Source organism: Hyalella azteca, unplaced genomic scaffold, assembly GCF_000764305.2.
Source record: "Hyalella azteca isolate HAZT.00-mixed unplaced genomic scaffold, Hazt_2.0.2 contig13728, whole genome shotgun sequence".
Taxonomy (NCBI): Eukaryota; Metazoa; Arthropoda; class Malacostraca; order Amphipoda; family Hyalellidae; genus Hyalella; species Hyalella azteca.
In genome coordinates this window covers 406,378-424,205 of record NW_025943639.1, presented here as the reverse complement: position 1 = coordinate 424,205, position 17,828 = coordinate 406,378, and the positions used below count along the sequence as shown (strand labels likewise).

Genomic DNA, 17,828 nt, shown 5'->3' with positions numbered 1-17,828 from the left:
TAAAAGGTGGAAGTATCAATATATATTTAATTATTTAAGATTACAGTACTTGATTAAATTGGATTAAATTTTTATGATCTTGATTTTTTCATTTGCAATGTCAATGTACCTAAACTAAACTTTAATTATGAAGAAAGTATTTCATGTAGTAACCACATTTAATAAATCTTCAGATGCAATTTAAGCCTCCAACATACAAATTTTTTCAAAAATATATACAAATAAATATTACATATACATAATACTTCTTACTTTATTGAACTGGTTTTTGAAATGTTAATTTCTGGAAATTTCAATGCTTGCTTGTGAAAGGGTTAATAATTTGAAAAAATACACATAACATAATGTCTGATAATATTATGTCTCCTTCAATGGCATAAAATATAATGACTTGAAAATTAATTTAAGCTCAATCAATATTCAATAGCCTCAAAAATCATAAATGTTTAAATTATTTGTGTAGTTCAAAAATTGTAAGTAAAATTAGCAAAATTTGTCACTAATTCCTTTGCTTTTCAGAGATTTGGAATGATGATAATTTTATGTTCTTGCTGGTATAAAGCCTAATGGAAATTGAGCTTAACACAGTGAAATTGGAGGAGGAGCAATGCTCTTCCCCTGATCAGATCACCATAGAACTGAACAGTTTTGAGACTGGCCAGCAGGATCAAAACACATTACATGTCAAAGTTGATTATGATGATGAGGGTGATGGTAGTGAAGAAGATGATGAAGATGATGAAGAAATGGATGACACTGTGCATAGCTTCACTGGACTGTGGGAGGGTCCTGATAGATACACAAAAAATTCAAGTGTTTGTGTTGTGAGAAAACCTCTCTGCACTAGGCTTGAGGTTAGTTTATCCATCAATGACATTATTAGATATGCTAGACTACAATCAATTTGATTATTTGTCATATTGCTTTTCAGTAGAATAAGTTTGTTGGTTTAATTATTAAAGCCAAAGATACCTACACTAACAGAAATTCAACAGATTTTCAAAACATGCTTCAATTAGCATGTAGGAAATGTTTTGTTTTACTTTTTAGTCTAGTTTATAGTTACATGTTCACATAAGTTTTTTGTCATATTTAGCTCTGTTGAGTTGTGGAAGACCACCATTACATGATCAAATGAACTATCAGAGCATTTTAACCATGGCTATTATATGGTGACTTATTTGCCATTCTCCATAATGTGCTTTTAATGCTCACTTGTATTATATGAAATATGAATAATTTTCAGTGACTTCAGTGCCTTTTTTATGGTAGACCAAATCATATTTCAGTTATAATGTGCAGAGTAGCTACCTTCACTGTGCATTTGGGTGGGATGATTACTCCATTACTAATAGTAGGTACCGTAGTATATTTGGTATTTTCATTTTACAGAAAAGTATTCAGAAATAATTTTGCTAAATTATGTGGGTAAATTGTGTAGTTACCAATATCATCACAATCAATAAATTTGTTTTTTTATTTGCAATAAGAAACTGCTCAAAGACCAAAATATTGAGAATCTTGTGTGGCAAGTAATTCCTCACATTGCTAACTTGTTGGTTATCTTTGCTCTACAGAGCAGTCATGTTGTGCGCACAAAGCGCCTCACCACAGAAGACTCACGCTGGGCAAAAAGACGGGCACGAGAGGCCAGGCCGCCTCTAAGGATGCTGCGGGAGGTTGTGTCCGATGCGCCTGGTGAAAACAAACTCAAGAGACCTGGACCCTTCCAGGCTGCCTCTAAAGTGGCCTCTGGATCCAACTTAGTGGGTGGAGAGTCTCAGAGTCTCAAATATCCTCTTCTCAATCTTGTCATGCTGGAAATTAATGAGTAAATGTTTAATTATTCCTAAGATTACCATGCTAGTACCGTAAAATGGGGTAACTTTGACCGGCGGGGTAACTTTGACCACTTTTCGTTTTTTTAACAAAAACCCCCAGAACTCAAAAACGATTCGACATAGAAAAATTTTGTCAATGTCCATCAAAGGCCTAATACTGAGGCTATGTAACACAATAGAAAGATTTAAAAAGTTTGCATATCTAATAGGTTAAAATATTAAAAATGTGACCCACGAAAAAGAGCTATTATTTAAAGCCTGTCGGAGTACCCCCTCCAATTTTTTTATTTTTTTGGCAAAATAACTCCAGGTTTTGATGCATTATAGTAGAACTCTTCTAGTTACACATGCAAAAGACAAATTTTAGAAAAGTGTCATAGTTTGCAAATGGGGGGTGCCGCCCCCCAATGGGGTAACTTTGACCACCTAATGGCAGCCGTGACGGGGTAACATTGACCGGCTTGGAAATTAAGTTAAAATTACCATAGGTACCTATAGAACATATTTTATGTTTGATACTCCTATTAATGTTTTTTTCTTCATGGTTCAGACTCTACAGAGTCTTATATATGGTAATTTCAACTTAATTTCCAAACCGGTCTATGTTACCCCGTTCCGGCTACCATTAGATGGTCACATTTTGCCCATTTGGGGGCAGCGCCCCCCATTTGCAAACTATGACACTTTCCTAAAATTTTTCTTTTGCATATGTAACTAGAAGAGTTCTACTACAATGCATGGAGTTATTTGGAGTTATTTTACCAAAAAATAAAATTGATTTTACCACCCGGTCAAAGAAACCCCAAGAGCTGGGGTAACAAAGACCATCACTTTTTTTTAAATTACATCAAAACTATGATAGGCAGGAGCCAGCAATTTATGGTAAGTAAAGCTAGAGTATAGACCTGTATTTTGCATGTTTCAATTAACATTTAACTTATCTAGTAAAAAAATGGCATCATTTTGAAAAAAAAGTGGTCAAAGTTACCCCAGTTTACGGTAGTTACCTTATTCCAATCGAATAAGGTACTAGGTAATGACAAATGCACATGAAAATAACAATTAGCTTCTTGATATACCAGTACTTACTTGAAAACTGAATTATTTAGTATTTATGTTTATTATTTTCATCTTGGAGTTTTCATTTTTTTATCATTGTGGACATTGTGCCTGAATTTCTTGTGTTGATTAATTGAAAATACATTTGTTCTTCTTTTACACATACAGCAAACAGGGCAACATTGGCTAAAGAGAGCTAAACCATTGAATGCCAATCTCAGTGATGACTTGAATGTTGATATGTTCCCAGATAAGGTGAGTTATTCTCTCTTACCTTTATTTGATAATATTTTCAAAATAATAATTATAAAAATAATAATATTTTTAAAATCTGGTTGATGTATGGTATTTAAAAAAAATTACCTTGATAGATAAATCCTTGGTAAAAAATTATTATTTATTTAAAATTTTAGATCGATTTATTGCCTTTTTTATAGAAGTGATTTATACCTGCTTGACTAAATCAAGCATGGGTAAAATGATCTGTATAGAAATTTGATGATTTGCAGGGGTCTGTGGCATGCAGCTTCTGCGGGGCGCAGCTTAGCACGATCCTAGAGTGTAACCTTCACATCGAAGCTCAGCACAAGTTTGAGAAGGCTGTGAGTATTTGGGTTTATCTTGGTACTGTTTTTACCTAATACCTACTGCATATCATACCTACCACCCATCTCCTACAATAAGTATATCTTACTATTAATTATACATACCTTTTGTAGTACTTAAAACATTTATCTGTCAGATAAATCGTAGGTTTGTTTATCACATTTTTGGTGTAATTTGTAAATAAACATTGAAACTTCCGTTGAACTTTGTACAAAAAAGTTGGAAATGTAGAAAGCTGTGTGAAAGTACATTACAGGCTAAGAAAATTTTTAAAAACAATATACCTGTATTTGGGAAGAATATGTTCCTCTTCCATCATTTGCTTCATAGCTACATTAGCTGAACAATTACTTATATGGTTTTATGGTCAAGTTTTGGTGATTTGTTTTTAAAGGGCCAACATTTTGATATGCTATCACTGAATTTAATAATCTTCACAATAGTTACGAATCATCTACAAAACTAATTCAATGACACAACTTGGGTCTTCCTCAGCTTTGTCGTATCCTTAGTATCCTTAGTATCCTTAGTATATATATATATATATTTAATTTCTCAAGCTTCCTGATAAAAGGTACCGTACCGGTACAATAATGGGGTCAACAAGTCTTAAAATTTCTCCTAATGGAAGGTTAAGTAAATCCGATAGCAAGTTTCGCTCATCACTGAGCATCTTCAGGAAATAAGGTCAAGCAGCAGAGTAGACAAGGTGCTCACATGTTGGCTGCAGAGAGAAGACTTCTTTAAGTAGTGAATGAAGCTACGAGTAAGGTTCTTATACAGTCCGTTGTACACTCGTTCTAGTTATGAAGTTTCAGAGTGCGTTGGGATCCAGTCGTTTGATTGTTTAGGTATGGCTTTTTCTGTTGAATTAGAATTGCTTCCATTATTTGTAGTCTGTTGAAGTCTGATTCGTGACGAAGGATTTTTGTTTTTGTATTTTGTACGAGTTCTTCCTGGGTTAATTTGGTGTTGTGGTTGTCCAAAGCGTGCATTTTTGGTCCTCCAGAAACTAAATGCATTGTGAACCATCTTGATAGGGTTTGTAGTAGTCATGCCAATATACGAATTGTTGCGGGGCTCGCACTCCCTGTGGTTACACGTGTATTCGTATATGACATTTGTTTGTTTCATGGCTGGTGGTTTTGGGGCTGTGTTGTTCTTTGTGATTAAACTGGTTACGGTAGTGCTTTTGTAGTAGGTTATCAGCTGTAATCGGTGGTTGTCGTTTGTGCATTCCACGTTGTTTCGAATCATCTGCTTGAGGATTCGTTCGTCCGTTTTGTATGCAGATGAATATTGATTCTGATAGTAGTCATTATGGACTTGATGTTCAGGGTTTCTTGCATCGCTCGTTGGGTTTCCTGTTTTTTGGCTGATTGTTGCGAGGTAGTGGTTCAGAATATTGTCAAAGAGTGAATTAGAGTAACCGTTGTTGATTAAGGCTTGCTTTAGTTTCAAGATGCTGTCATGAAATAACTGCCAAGTATGTGATATTTTATAGGTGCGGTGGATTAATGCCTTGATGGTGCTGTCTTTATATCGTTGGGGGCATTCACTGCGCGCGTTGAGGTATATTCCGTTGTTGGAATATACAGTTTTTCCGGGCTTCTGGTATACTGAAGTTATGAAGTTATCAGTGGCTTCGATGTTGACATCCAGGAGATTTATTTTATTGTCCGTTCCGATTTCGTGAGTAAACTTCAATACAGAGTTGATTTCTAAAAGGTTCTTGAGTATTAGGACGGATGCAGCGGAGTCAGTAACTATGAAGCAATCTTCGACGTATCGGCAGTAGATAGATGGTTTGATGTGGGGATTGGATTCTTGTTTTCCAATGTGGTCATGCCAAATTTTAAGACTTATTGATCTTTTTTACTGTACCTCTTATCAGAAAGCTTGAGAGATTAAACTCAAAAGAAGTTCTCGATAAAAATGATGCCAGATTTATTAAGAACTTCTTTTGAGTTTAATTTCTCAAGCTTTCTAATGAAAGGTACAATAATGTTTTCAACAAGTCTGAAAATTTGTCCAAATGGAAGGTTAAGTAAATCCGGCGACGCGTTTTGCTCATCGCTGAGCATCTTCAGGTAATAAAGTCAAGCAGCTGAGTAGACGAGGTGCTTACATGTTGGCTGCAGAATGAAGACTAATTTAAGTAGTGAACGAAGCTACGAGTAAGGTTCTGGTACAGTCCAGTGTAAAGTCATTCTGAAGTTTCAGAGTTCACTGAGATTCGGTCGTTTGGTTCTTTAGGTGTACCCGGTAGCTTTTTTCATCGAATTAGAATTGCTTCCATTGTTTGTAGTCTGTTAAAGTCTGGTTTGTGACAGAGGATTTTTGTATTTTGTACCAGTTCTTCCCAGGTTAATTTGGTATATTGTGGTTTTCCATAGCGTGCGTTTTCGGTCCTCCAGAAACTAAATGCATTGTGAGCCGTCTTGATAGGGTTGAGTCATGACAATATACGAACGGTTGCGGGTTTCGCACTCCCCACAGTTGCACGTGTATTTGTATGTGACATTTGTTTCAGGGCTGGTGGTCTTGGGGCTGCGTTGTTCTTTGCGATTAGACTGGTTACGGTAGGGCTTTTGTAGTATAAATTATTAGATGTTATCGATGATTGCCGCTTGTACATTTCACGTTGTTTCTAAATAATATATAAATACAAAACACCTAATTAGTTTCTGGTTTTGTTGGTAGTTTCAAGTACAACTTCTTTGGACCAATCATACCAGCTTTTTAGTCATATCATGTAAATAAAACTGTCATTGGCTATAGTTTTTAATACATAATTTTTCTTGGCCTATACTTAATGAAAAATTAAATTAGTCTGCCCAATTTCAATAAGATTTTGTATCATGTGAGTGGCATTTTTGTGTCTTCCATGGAGAAATTTTGCCGCGTTGGCAAATAATACGAGCTAGTTGCCTCAACTTTTAAGAATTACCAAATGATATTAGTCGCAAATATTTGTTTAATTATATGAAATTTTGATCACTTATTCTTTCTGAGATTTCAATGGTTTGGTGTCTCAAGTGCAATAATTTCCAGTCATCCTAAACATTGAAGAATTATGCAGTTATTCTCTAAGTAAATAGACAATAAAAATTGAGAAACCAGATACTCTTGCACACCACTACCGGGCTTGAAGGTAATATTGTGAAAGGAATGGATGTATGATCAGTAACATTTCAGTACATTTCTTCAAATAATATTATTCTCTAATTTTTTATGCTGATGCAGTCTCAGGAAGTGTCCCTGCAGTGCCTGGAGGATGACTGCACGGTGGTGCCCTCTACAATATATGAACTGAAGCAACATCTCTGTGTATATCACAATCTTGATCTCAGCCCAAAGAATTTTACCTTCAAGACAATGGATGGTAAGAAGGGGGGCTTTTCCTTGATCTAGAGAAAAGAATATTTGGGATTTGCCCTGGTTTTCCTGAGATTAATATGATAAATTCATTAAATTCGTTCCATGCTGCTCTTTTAAGGAATTAAAAAATGTTGGAAACCTTCCTTAATCGTTTGCTAAAAAATTTGAAATTGTTTTTTTTAATTAGAAATTTGTGATAAGAATTTTGTCTTCATTAATTTATTGCTTAACATTCATGCCACTATATACAAAACACATTACCAATTGATGTTTTCTTCACAGAATTTTTATGCTGGAAGCAGGACCTGGAGTCTGCAAATGGCACTCGGTATCGCTTCTTCTCTTGCTTCTCTGAAGTGACGGGCGGCACAACCCGTGTTTATGTGTGCAACAACGAGGGGCGCTACGACATGACCCGAGCTGTGAGTCCTCTACCGCTGTGGTCTGTGTGGTCCCTCTCTGTGGTCATGGGGGTCTCCTCTTCTGTGGTCCTTCCCCCCTGTGGTCCCTGTGTTTCCCTCTCGCTCCCTCCACAGATATTCCTTCTACGTTTGTTAAATTTTGCAATAGCATTAGTCCTCTTTCCATCTGGGAATGTAAACAAACTCTGTTTCCTGAAATGTTTAATAAAATATTTTAATTGGTCCCACATGTTAATGTTTTCTCAAGCAACTGTCACGCATAGAATATTAATTAAATGACAAATATTGTACTGAACTCGCGTTACCAAGTTACGTCTTTTCAACATCTTAGAGGCATTCAAACTTCGGTTAAGAAATATTTGTATATGAGTTTAGTTTATTCATGTTATTGTAATGCTGCGCAGAAGCACCAGCGCAGACGACGAGGTCGGGGCGGCAGGATCGTTGGTCTGCGTCGTGTGGGGCGCGCGTGTCCCTCGCAGCTGCTCGTGCGCGCCTGGGGCTGGGGGGCTGTCGAGGTCACGGCCATCCTCGCTCACTACGGCCACTGCAGAGATGGCCTTACTCCTGTCTCTTATACACATCTAGATGTGTANGTATATCTTTCTGCATTAACGTTGTCTCGCTCACTACGGCCACTACAGAGATGGCCTTACTCTGGGTATATCTTTCTGCATTAACGTTGTCTGAAATTGGCACTGGGAACGTGTTGACCTGTGGCCAGACCTTTAAACCGATCATCCACTCAACACGTATTCATTCATTAAACAAAATCAAGTCCAAATAAAAAAAACTGTGTAAACCTTGCCTATACTGCCTATAGGTATTGCCGGGTTAAACGTTATTCATCTAAATCTTGCCCACGTAAGCATTGTGTGAGAAAATTTTGCCGTGTAAATATCACTGTTCATTACGCTTGTTGACTTTCAGGTTTATTAACTGGAGACAATCAAACAACAGAGAATTCTTTAGACACATATTCGTATTGTGAAAGGTGGAAGTCGTTCACTGTTAACTGCGTTCATTCAACTAATTTCATGTGCATTTATTTTCATATATACTTGAGATGTCTATACAACGACATCTGGAGTAGTAATCACCTCAGTAACAGTTGAGTCCAACCTTACCTAAGTGGTCGTGACGTCGTGATGGGTTAGTTTTGAGAGGCTGTGGGCTGGGTTAGTCAGTCGTGTCCCGCCAGCCCTGCTGTGAGGTTCTACTTGAACTCACTTCGCTCTGTTGCTCCACAAGCGATCTAGTGCCACAACGCTGGTTCTGTTGGCTCTGCTCTGAAAGTTTCATTCGATTTTGTACGATCTTATTTCATGAGGAAATGAGCTGACTGTTTCAGTGACACACACTCGATTGCTGTATGCAGTAGTTCTGTGACACGTCAGCCTGTTTGTGGTTAACATATAAGATGGAATTAAATTTTGCTTGACATTAAAGTTCATAGAATATTCTTTTATTTATGTGTTTGTGTTAGACGCAATATTGTTGTCATCAAATTTTGTCTAATTTTTTTGTGTAGTAATGAATTTGTGTTGTTACAGGCTTGCAATTAGGTCTGGAGTCGTCGGTTGGCAAGAGAAAAACAAAAGGGATTGACGCAGGAGCGGTGGACGAGAGTGCGGCACACACAGGCGCAGAAGAAGAGAGGAGAGGGGACAGGGAGGATGGAGTACGCATCATAGAAGGAGCTCTCATAGGTGACCGCGGGATGGACGACCTGCAGACCGACCTCGCTGCTTGGAACTTGGTGGATAATGTGCGTTGTAGCCTGATGTTTCCATCATGTCTTTGCCTTGCATGATACTGTGGGTACCTATGCACCTGAAACACTAGGGAAAATGATGTACTCTATACTAAGTGTGTCCAGTATGGTGGCCGCTTGTACAAGAAGAGTAGTATATATTAACGTAACGTATGCATACGCATGCTGCAGACTAACTACATCGAATGACACTTGTGGCATAGAATAACACAACAATTTTTAGTAACAAGTTTGTGTTAAACCAACTTGCGCTCCAAGTCTTCTTACACGTTCAGGCCAATTGGGGGTTGAAGATGGATATTTGAACCTGTATACACGACTAATTGAAATAAAGGACTAGCTTGTGCGTGTTATGCGGACTTACTTTGCTTGCTCAGACATGAGGCCTAGTTTAGGGTGTTAAATATTATTTTTTTATTTTTGTTGGAACAGTCAGGCAGTAATGAGCATTTAATTTGTTTTACTTGATCCGCTGTTTGTATGTAGAGTTCTACCTCGCGTACAGGTGAGTATTTGCACCTGCAAGCGGCTGCAGGAGCGGGATGAACTTGGCTTGGTGCGGCCCGAAGACTTCGTTCTGGGCTTCACCACCAGCGACCAGCTGGAGCTCTGGGCAGACCGAGGCGACCGCGCCATATGTGTGGACACCTCACAGGTGCGTCATGATCTTCCCTATACCTGGAAGTTGTTTCATTTGTTAGAATCTGTGGGTTTATTTAAGAATTTCATATGTGTTTATCTTCGTTGCATATTTTATCCTTGTACTATATTTGTACCATTATAAAACGTTGTTTGGTGTCACTATTCGGTATACATAGAAGTTGTTTCTTCCTCTTAGCTCATGTGTTCATCTTCATTGCTTATTTTTTTCTAGTTCTATATTCGTATCATTATGCAATGTCAGCAATGTTGTTTTATGACACTACTCATTTACAGAGCGTTCTATAATTTTTGATATCAGTCATTTTACATTTTAGTGAATATGCATGTCACTATTCTTAACGCATTTAAACCAATAAATATATAAAGTATATTCAACTCGTGCATCCTTTTCTGACTCGTGTGTTTACGTCTCGACCTGACATCATCTCCCCTTGTATGATAAGAGTATTCTGTGTCTGATATTACAATGCATACACTTAGATCACTAGCTCACCGTCTCACTCTCACTTGGTACGTCAGGTGCGTATGAGCGGCAGTCCGGCACAGCAGGAGACCTGCGTGAGCGTCACCGCAGTCCTGGCGCTGGGCGAGCGCGGCGACGCCTGTCCCGTGGCGTGGCTCCTCACGTCCTGTTACAGCGAAGCGCTTCTTAAACACTTTTTTATGGTGGGTTGCTCTAATGAATATTTTAGTAAGCTCGTGTTAAACTTTCTTTAATGGAAATGTATATTGCAGGTTGACCTTGATAATCGAGCATTGTTTTAATTCATGTCGAGTGACTCGGTACAACCATGAAGTACCTAGATTACATCGGAAATTTTTCACCTCATGGTACTGAAGTGCGCTCAATAATCTTTGCTGTGGCGAATACACCCGAGATGCATACCCTTCATTTTTATTTTTCACAGTTTGTTGATAATCTTCCCTATAACTTTCATCAGTTCATTTGCTGAGTGAATTTGCGTTTCTATAATAGAATGATGTCTGTATCGCGACTATCACGGTTGTGTCGTATTGAAATTTGTGATTCGTGACGATTTGTGATTGGGCACTGACGGGGTTTATTGGCGCTGATTTCTTTTACTGTTTTTCCCGTTTGGTTAGGTTTAATTTATAAAAGAAAAATTGAACTAACTTGAATTGAAGCTAATCTTGTTATTGTCCAAATGAATATAATTTGTCTAAGCGTTAGAAATGTGCATGTTTGGTACCCTGACGCCGAGGTCGTGCTGTGCAGTGCCTGCAGGTGGCGTTCGAGAGTTTCCACGGGCGCAGTGTGCCTGTACCGCGCCTGCTGGTGTGTGAGGCGACGTCTCCTGCACAGCGTCTCTGGCAGGAGGTCTTCAAGTGCTCCCTCACCGCCCTTCAGGCCACGTGGTCCACACATAAGATTTGGCTGCCTCAACTTCATAGAATTACGGTATGATTTTTGACTTCTCGTGTAATCTGTCTACCCTGTTTATTCCTCTGTGATTATTTTGACTGATGATTTTATAGAGCCAGCATAGGTAGGTACCTATACCATATTAAAGGTGGGTAGTTCTTTAATCGACTATTGTAGCTCTTACGATGTCTTTGTATCTTTCATTGTTTTCACTTTAACTATGACATCATGTGAAAATGAACTTGCACTCGTGGGTAAAGGTATCGAAATTAAGTGTTTTAAGCTGAAGTGTTGAGGGCTACTCAATTAATGCTTTACCGTTTTTCAAGGGGCGTTTTATTTGCTTAAATGATTATCTCTTGCTTGCCTAAATTTTTTCCATCTTCATCGCGCGGGGCCTTGATATTGCATTTAAATTATTAGAATCTATGCCAATCAAAGTCAAAGCCTCCAATTGATAGCTATCGTTGTCAATTTCAGATGTGACAGCCGCAGTCAATGTTATCAAGTCTCTCCTAATAAGTGAAGCACTTTATAGGATCCTGTAAAGTTCGTACAGATCCGAAATTAAATTAATGATTTTTATTGAATCCTGAAACCACGATTTTCAAGTACTCAACCCCTAGTCGCACATCACAGGACCTGGAAAAACGACTGCAGACCTGGACGAGGTTGTGCTGGATATCGCGCACCAGCGACCCTCGTGAAAACGAAGAAGAATTCGTCACGCTGCTGGAGAGTCTGGCGAGCGACGAGGAGACGCTTGCATTTTCGCTGCACCTGCAGCAGGAGTGGCTGCCTTCCCTGCAACCGCGAGGCGGGCGACAGATGCTCGAGAAGAGGTGCCAAGATGCCTTCAGCACTGGCCTCTACTTGGACGTCTTGCATAGCCTCCTGCATTTCCTATTCGTTGAAGAGACTTTTTCTCTAGACTATGATGAGTGAGTGTATAGACTATGATGAGTGAGTGTAACTCGACAACTCTGAATTGTGAGCGTAATATAGTTTGGATGAAGCGATTTTTACTACAATTTCGGATGCCTTTATACCCACTGCAGATGTAGAGCCAACGCTCTCTGGAGTAATGTTCATCAATGCAATGAAATCTTTCAAGCTTGCCTGGGAATTAGTATAAGGTAGTATTTATTTTATTGCAAAGAAAAATTTTGGAAATTGGCAATAATTATTTCAAGCCGACATCACTTTGGAATCACTCACTCTTTAGAAATAATAATAAATAGGCTAGCAGAAACTTCCTATAATATGCAAATTAAATGAGATTAGAAACGACATCTTTTTCAGCTTGCATTTGATCAGGGTTCTAGGTTAGCGCCGCTTTGGGGCAAAAGTGCTCTTAATTTTTGTTCAAAAATTAATTGTCTACACTTGGAATCCTGTGCTCCCCCAAAGAACTGCTTATGATTTAATATTATGAAAGGGTTAATTTATTATTATACTTTCTGCAGCACCTGACTTGAGTTTTTCTGATTCCGCTGAAATATGATACTTTGTACGTACAGATGCGTGGCGAAGCTGAACTGTTATTCAACAGCGGTGCTGAGAGCGATGAAGGAATCCCCCCCAGCAGCAGTTAGCGTCCCAGGGGCTCCCCGGTGTCGAGCTTCACAGCTCATAGCTACTCGTCACGCTGAGGCCACCACTCTGGGCCCCGACAGCGTCACGCCCTTGCGGCAACACGAGTGGCGGGTCCGGTGCCACAAGCGTCCCGATGTCTGGTACTCCGTCACGCGTCTGGCACACAAGACCAAACTCGGCTCTCTTAAGAGCATGTGCAGTGCAGCGTGTACGCAGGTCTCTAATACTTTTTAATTCACCTAGAATTTTTGATCGATTCTCTTTCGCTTTGATGATCAAATTTTATTTCCTGTAACGTGCGCAGTGCCACGTTTACTCAGTTGTCAAATGCCTCGTAAGATTGTAGTAAAGGATGGCAATGAGTTCTTTTATGAGACAATTTTTATGGTAAAATCACAATCCATAAAGAATTCTAGTTTAGATTATCGCCTAGTTGGTTGAACAGCCAAGATAGTTGTTGTATAACACGTATTTGTACACTACATGTTCTCTAGCTAATAATGGTTGTTGCCCGACGCCTCAGGCATGCTGGCAGTGCGAAGTGTGCGTGCATCAATACACATGCACGTGTCCTGACAGCACCGTGCTGAGCACCGTGTGTGTACACGTCCACCTCATCAGGATACTGATGCGTGACCCTCACCACGGGTCCAGCGCCCCTGCACCCGCCCCCTGCGAGCCTCCAGGACACCTTAAGGACTTCAGGAGCAATGAGAAGATAAAACTCGAGCTTAGGAGCAAGTGCGCTGCGCTCACTGCTTTACTCGCTAAATGTGACCCCAACAACGGTCTTAATGGGTGAATGCTTTAGTCAAATCAAATGTGCGGTTATAATAAGTCAAATAAATTGTCATGTGCGATTTGTGTATGCATTTGATTTTTTGTAATTTTTCACTCTGCCTCTGCCATTACAAGCTTACTTTTTGTTTTATTCTCTTCATTAGTGTACATTGGCTGGAAATTAGTGCTCACATGTAAAAAAGTTCGTATTAAAAATGGTCATTTGAGATCTGAGCGCTGGTATAAAATGGTGTTCGGGCTAGACGGCCAATTGTAACATTTTATTTACCTCGACTGTTAAGTTGGAGCAGAGAGCGCATGCTGAGACTTTGCAAGATTATCAATATGTGATTTGATGCTAAAATTGATTGATTTTGTGATTCGTGCTCGAATATACGAGAAATTTGTAACAAAAACAATCATTAAAGATCTGAGAGCTGGAATTCAGTCGTGATATTTAAATGCCGTACTTCGTACGTAAAAATTTTTATTGTTGGCCTCTTTTGTTTAGTTGGAGCAGAGAGCGCTTGCTGAGATGCGATCACCTGCTGGACGAGGCGCTCACTACGCTGCAGGATACCGAGGAGGCGGCACCTCTTCTGCTTCAGAATGACAGCGTCCAGGTTACAAATGCTGATCTGAATTGTATCTTTTGAGAATATTGTACTCGTTAGAAAAGACGTAAAACTGGTTCTTGTAGCAGATTTGACTTCAATAAATAAAAATATAATCTATCATTATTAATGTTTCAGATTTATTTAAAGACATACGAGTATATTTCTGACGGAAATATTTTATTCAGGTGCTCTACTCATGCGATGCCAACTCCAGCGACGTTTATACGGCCTGTGGAGCTCAGACTGACATTTATTCAAATGGCGACGTAGGAGCTGGCACTGAGGTGCAGTCAGTGCCTTTACAGACGGATTATTCAAATCCTCAGGTACTGACATTCACTTGCTTCTTCTGGTATCATTCTGAAATTGTTAGTTATTCTGAACTTTGGAAAATTTTTAAAGAGTTATATGAATGATTGACCAGAGCGTAATAATTAGACCTGCATGAAATGCGACAAATCAGTGAAGTATGTACTCATGCGGTCATTTTTGAGCAAATATCGTACAGATTTCTATGAGTGCTGTATAGAATTTATTTCTGCTATCTTAAACAGGTGTTGGAAGACTCGGGTACTCATGTTCTCGGTGAGGAGCTGAGCACCGTTGAGAGTTTACTGGTGCTGCACGAAGAGAACGGCCGGTACAGGTACGGCTCAAACTAATCATCACATTAATTAATAATTCCTGCTACAATAATCGTCTATGTATAAAATAATATAGAATAATAGGATACGAATTCATTTTAGTCATGTTTTCGATGACACCTTAGTTTTCTTGGAGAAACCGCTTGAGAATCATTCTAATTTTTGAGCAATTATAATCGATGTCTGTAGCCTCTACACGGCCAGCAGACCGGATCAGTTTAGTCATAACTTGGAATATGTGTTTGGTTGAAATATGTGGAAGAAGTGTGATCATATGTAAAGATCATGAGAAGTACCTATGATCATATGTAAAGATTATGAGAAGTACCTATGATCACATGTAAAGATCATGAGAAGTACCTATGATCATATGTAAAGATCATGAGAAGTACCTATGATCATATGTAAAGATCATGAGAAGTACCTATGATCATATGTAAAGATCATGAGAAGTATGATCATGTGGAATGTTGGATATAGTATGACTATGACCATATGTGGAGAATATCACGTAACCAACCCATTTGCACGACAGCCTCGTAGGTGGCGAGGCGGAGGAATTATTACAGGCGTCTGTGGCGAAGCCAGGACGTGGGCTTCTTTACCTGCAGCGTCCTGGGAGTGCGGCCCTCACTGACGCCGACTCGACGTCCGCCGACTTGTTGGGCGAAGAGCCGCCGGTGGCCGAGAAGACCTTGGTATTGGAGGGCGTCTCGACTTGTGGCGAGTTATTGAGTAATTGCTAGCGAGTGGTGATGTACAGCTGGTTTCGTACACCGAATTCTACTTGTTTTTGAGAAGTTCTGATCTTGTCGTGAGCTAAATAGTTGAATTAAGTTATTGTTAGTACAACGTGTGGAGGAATGATTGGAATTTAAACTGTTGAAGTGCTGCGAGTCTTATTTTTTGAATGGGAAGAAAACGCTTCTTGAAGAGGTTTAAGTTCTTCAAGTCCTTGTCCTGGAAGCGTTTGGGGTGGATTTGAAAGCGTGTGCTTAACGTAAATCGTATGTCCGACGTCCGGGCTCTCACCCGCCGACGAGTCGAATTTTTGTGTGCCGAATGTTTTGCTCCTCTAGTAAGTTGCGTCCCAAGAGCTGACTAGCGATTCTCAAAAACATGAGGTAATGGTAGGGTTCATCTTAATCGCCAATTTGATATTTTCGTCTATTTCGTTAATTTGTGTTTGTAATTCTAATAAGATTTACCATCTGATGTCTGTATTCTTCCTTAATATTTTCAGTTAACAAGGTTGCAATTATGAAAAATTCTTGACTGTCCAGGCAAATTTAGGTTTCACTTGGGTACCTTTGATGCCTTGTTTGCTAATCGAAAGACAATCGCTGTGAGAAGGATCACAAGTTGAATATTAATAGATACATGAACAGTAAAAATTTTATTAAACAAATTTCAAGTTCTTAGGCATAATTCCAAGACTCGTATTTGAAATTTATCCTGCGTAGTAGAGAAAATTCAAGTTTTCTATCATAATTGGTGTGATTTTTTTCAACTCGGATGCTAATCAATAATTTTTGGCAAGATTTTAGGACTGACGGAAGATAAATAATGAAGCAGCAGCTGATGTGGAGTACAAACATTTATAGAAACTTAATACACGAGCATGAAACTGGGGTTTCTGGTGCACCAATTATAGTATTATACGTGCAATACGGGGATACTTCATATAAATTGGTTGCACGATTATCTCTAAGTTAACGAAACACTTACATCTCGTTGAACGCAATTTATATGAATCTGGATTACATATTCCATTTTTATCATGATTATTTGGGGTTTAAGCCAAATAAAATAAAGTGAAATCGACCCTTGTACAACACTCGATTGCGTGGGAGCTGAATCGTTACATTTTTTGGATAAAATCATGAAATGGGGCGGATCAAACTTCAGTCAAAACGGAGATGCCTAACGTGTAATTTTTTGACAACTGCTGTCGACTGTATGTAAGCACATCGAATATTGTTGTATTATATTAAATTAAATCGAATAGACGAATTGTTTCAAAAAACATGTTTCATGCAGAAGTTACCGAGAAAAATATAGCATCTTGAATAAATATGAACTTATTATATTTAACGTACCGACAATAATACGACTGGATCAATCGATCACATTCCTGAGAGTATTCATCACCGGCTCAATTAATGTAATGAACTTCCCTCCCAGTACCAGCTGAGACTAGCCGGCTTCGAAATGGTAGACATTAACTAGCACCTCAACTTTAGGGTTTTACGTCGTAAGGGTAGTTTTTTTGGTCGATTCTATGAATTTATGTTGCATCGCATTTTGTTCTGATCCTCGCGTTGACCTGCATTGATGCCGGAAGGACTAGAAAACGGATGTAGTCCACAAAAAATATGAGAAAAAAAAACAACTTTACTGGCGCTCAAACGTGTTAGTAAGTTCACCGCCATATGGTAAGTTGACGCCATATGGTTCACTCTTACTTTGGATTAACGACAAAATGAAGTTCGTCATTCCGAAGTAAGAACAAAACTGCGAAAATTTTGTTCGCAGTATCTTGGAACGAATTATTTTGGACGAGAGCCATCCTGTAGTCTCGTGACTAGACTGAAGATTCAAGCTGAACGAGGCCAAATTAAATCTACTCATAATTTTGCACTGCATCCTCCGAATTGTCATTTCGAAATGCTTGCCCCCTACAAATTTCCCATGTAGTGGAAAACAAATGGATCGGTTGTAAATATTGAGTGATTAAAGTATCACTAATCGATTTACAACTAGCTAACGAGGTCTGCTAGAGAATCAGTGCTCTCCCCACTTTAATCCTCTACCGCCGTATGTCAATCTCTGGGAACATAACTTTCAACGTAAATTATACTTAAACTATTGAGTGTAGCAACCTGAGGACGTTTGTACGCAACACGAGAATGAAATTGTAAAATGTTCATAACACCATTTTAAAGTTATCGTACGTGGCGACAAGTCATTTTGCGCTCACAAGAACGTATGCTTTTTGGGAAGTAGGCTTGTGACAACATTGCTCCGATACTCATGTCAGGCGGTAGAGGGTTAACTGAGA

At 38.9% G+C, this 17,828-nt stretch overlaps 2 protein-coding genes across 2 annotated transcripts; both read left to right on the top strand.

Annotated features, from left to right (window-relative positions):
- Window positions 1–497: 497 nt before the first annotated feature.
- On the top strand, window positions 498–8,917 carry LOC108670358. Its single transcript, XM_018157826.2, has 8 exons — window positions 498–854; window positions 1,578–1,766; window positions 3,069–3,155; window positions 3,410–3,502; window positions 6,753–6,891; window positions 7,170–7,309; window positions 7,714–7,879; window positions 8,862–8,917. Exons 1-8 carry the CDS (start codon window positions 567–569, stop codon window positions 8,915–8,917), a joined length of 1,158 nt encoding a protein of 385 aa, XP_018013315.1. The 5' UTR covers window positions 498–566.
- Window positions 7,937–15,982, top strand: LOC108670357. The gene is made up of 12 exons (XM_018157825.2): window positions 7,937–7,970; window positions 8,863–9,077; window positions 9,589–9,738; window positions 10,266–10,412; window positions 10,984–11,166; window positions 11,770–12,071; window positions 12,651–12,942; window positions 13,250–13,524; window positions 14,018–14,129; window positions 14,309–14,449; window positions 14,678–14,769; window positions 15,303–15,982. Exons 2-12 carry the CDS (start codon window positions 9,030–9,032, stop codon window positions 15,511–15,513), a joined length of 1,953 nt encoding a protein of 650 aa, XP_018013314.1. The 5' UTR covers window positions 7,937–7,970; window positions 8,863–9,029; the 3' UTR covers window positions 15,514–15,982.
- The last annotated feature ends 1,846 nt before the right edge of the window (window positions 15,983–17,828 follow it).

What these genes read in the sequence shown, in the direction of transcription:
- LOC108670358 (XM_018157826.2), top strand. Translation starts at nt 567, where the DNA reads ATGGAAATTGAGCTTAACACAGTGAAATTGGAGGAGGAGCAATGCTCT. An exon ending in AGCACAAGTTTGAGAAGGCT is followed by an intron (nt 3,503 to 6,752) that starts GTGAGTATTTGG and finishes ATGCTGATGCAG; the next exon opens with TCTCAGGAAGTGTCCCTGCA. An exon ending in CAGAGATGGCCTTACTCCTG is followed by an intron (nt 7,880 to 8,861) that starts TCTCTTATACAC and finishes TGTGTTGTTACA; the next exon opens with GGCTTGCAATTAGGTCTGGA.
- LOC108670357 (XM_018157825.2), top strand. Translation starts at nt 9,030, where the DNA reads ATGGACGACCTGCAGACCGACCTCGCTGCTTGGAACTTGGTGGATAAT. An exon ending in TTCAGAATGACAGCGTCCAG is followed by an intron (nt 14,130 to 14,308) that starts GTTACAAATGCT and finishes TATTTTATTCAG; the next exon opens with GTGCTCTACTCATGCGATGC. An exon ending in CGGATTATTCAAATCCTCAG is followed by an intron (nt 14,450 to 14,677) that starts GTACTGACATTC and finishes TATCTTAAACAG; the next exon opens with GTGTTGGAAGACTCGGGTAC.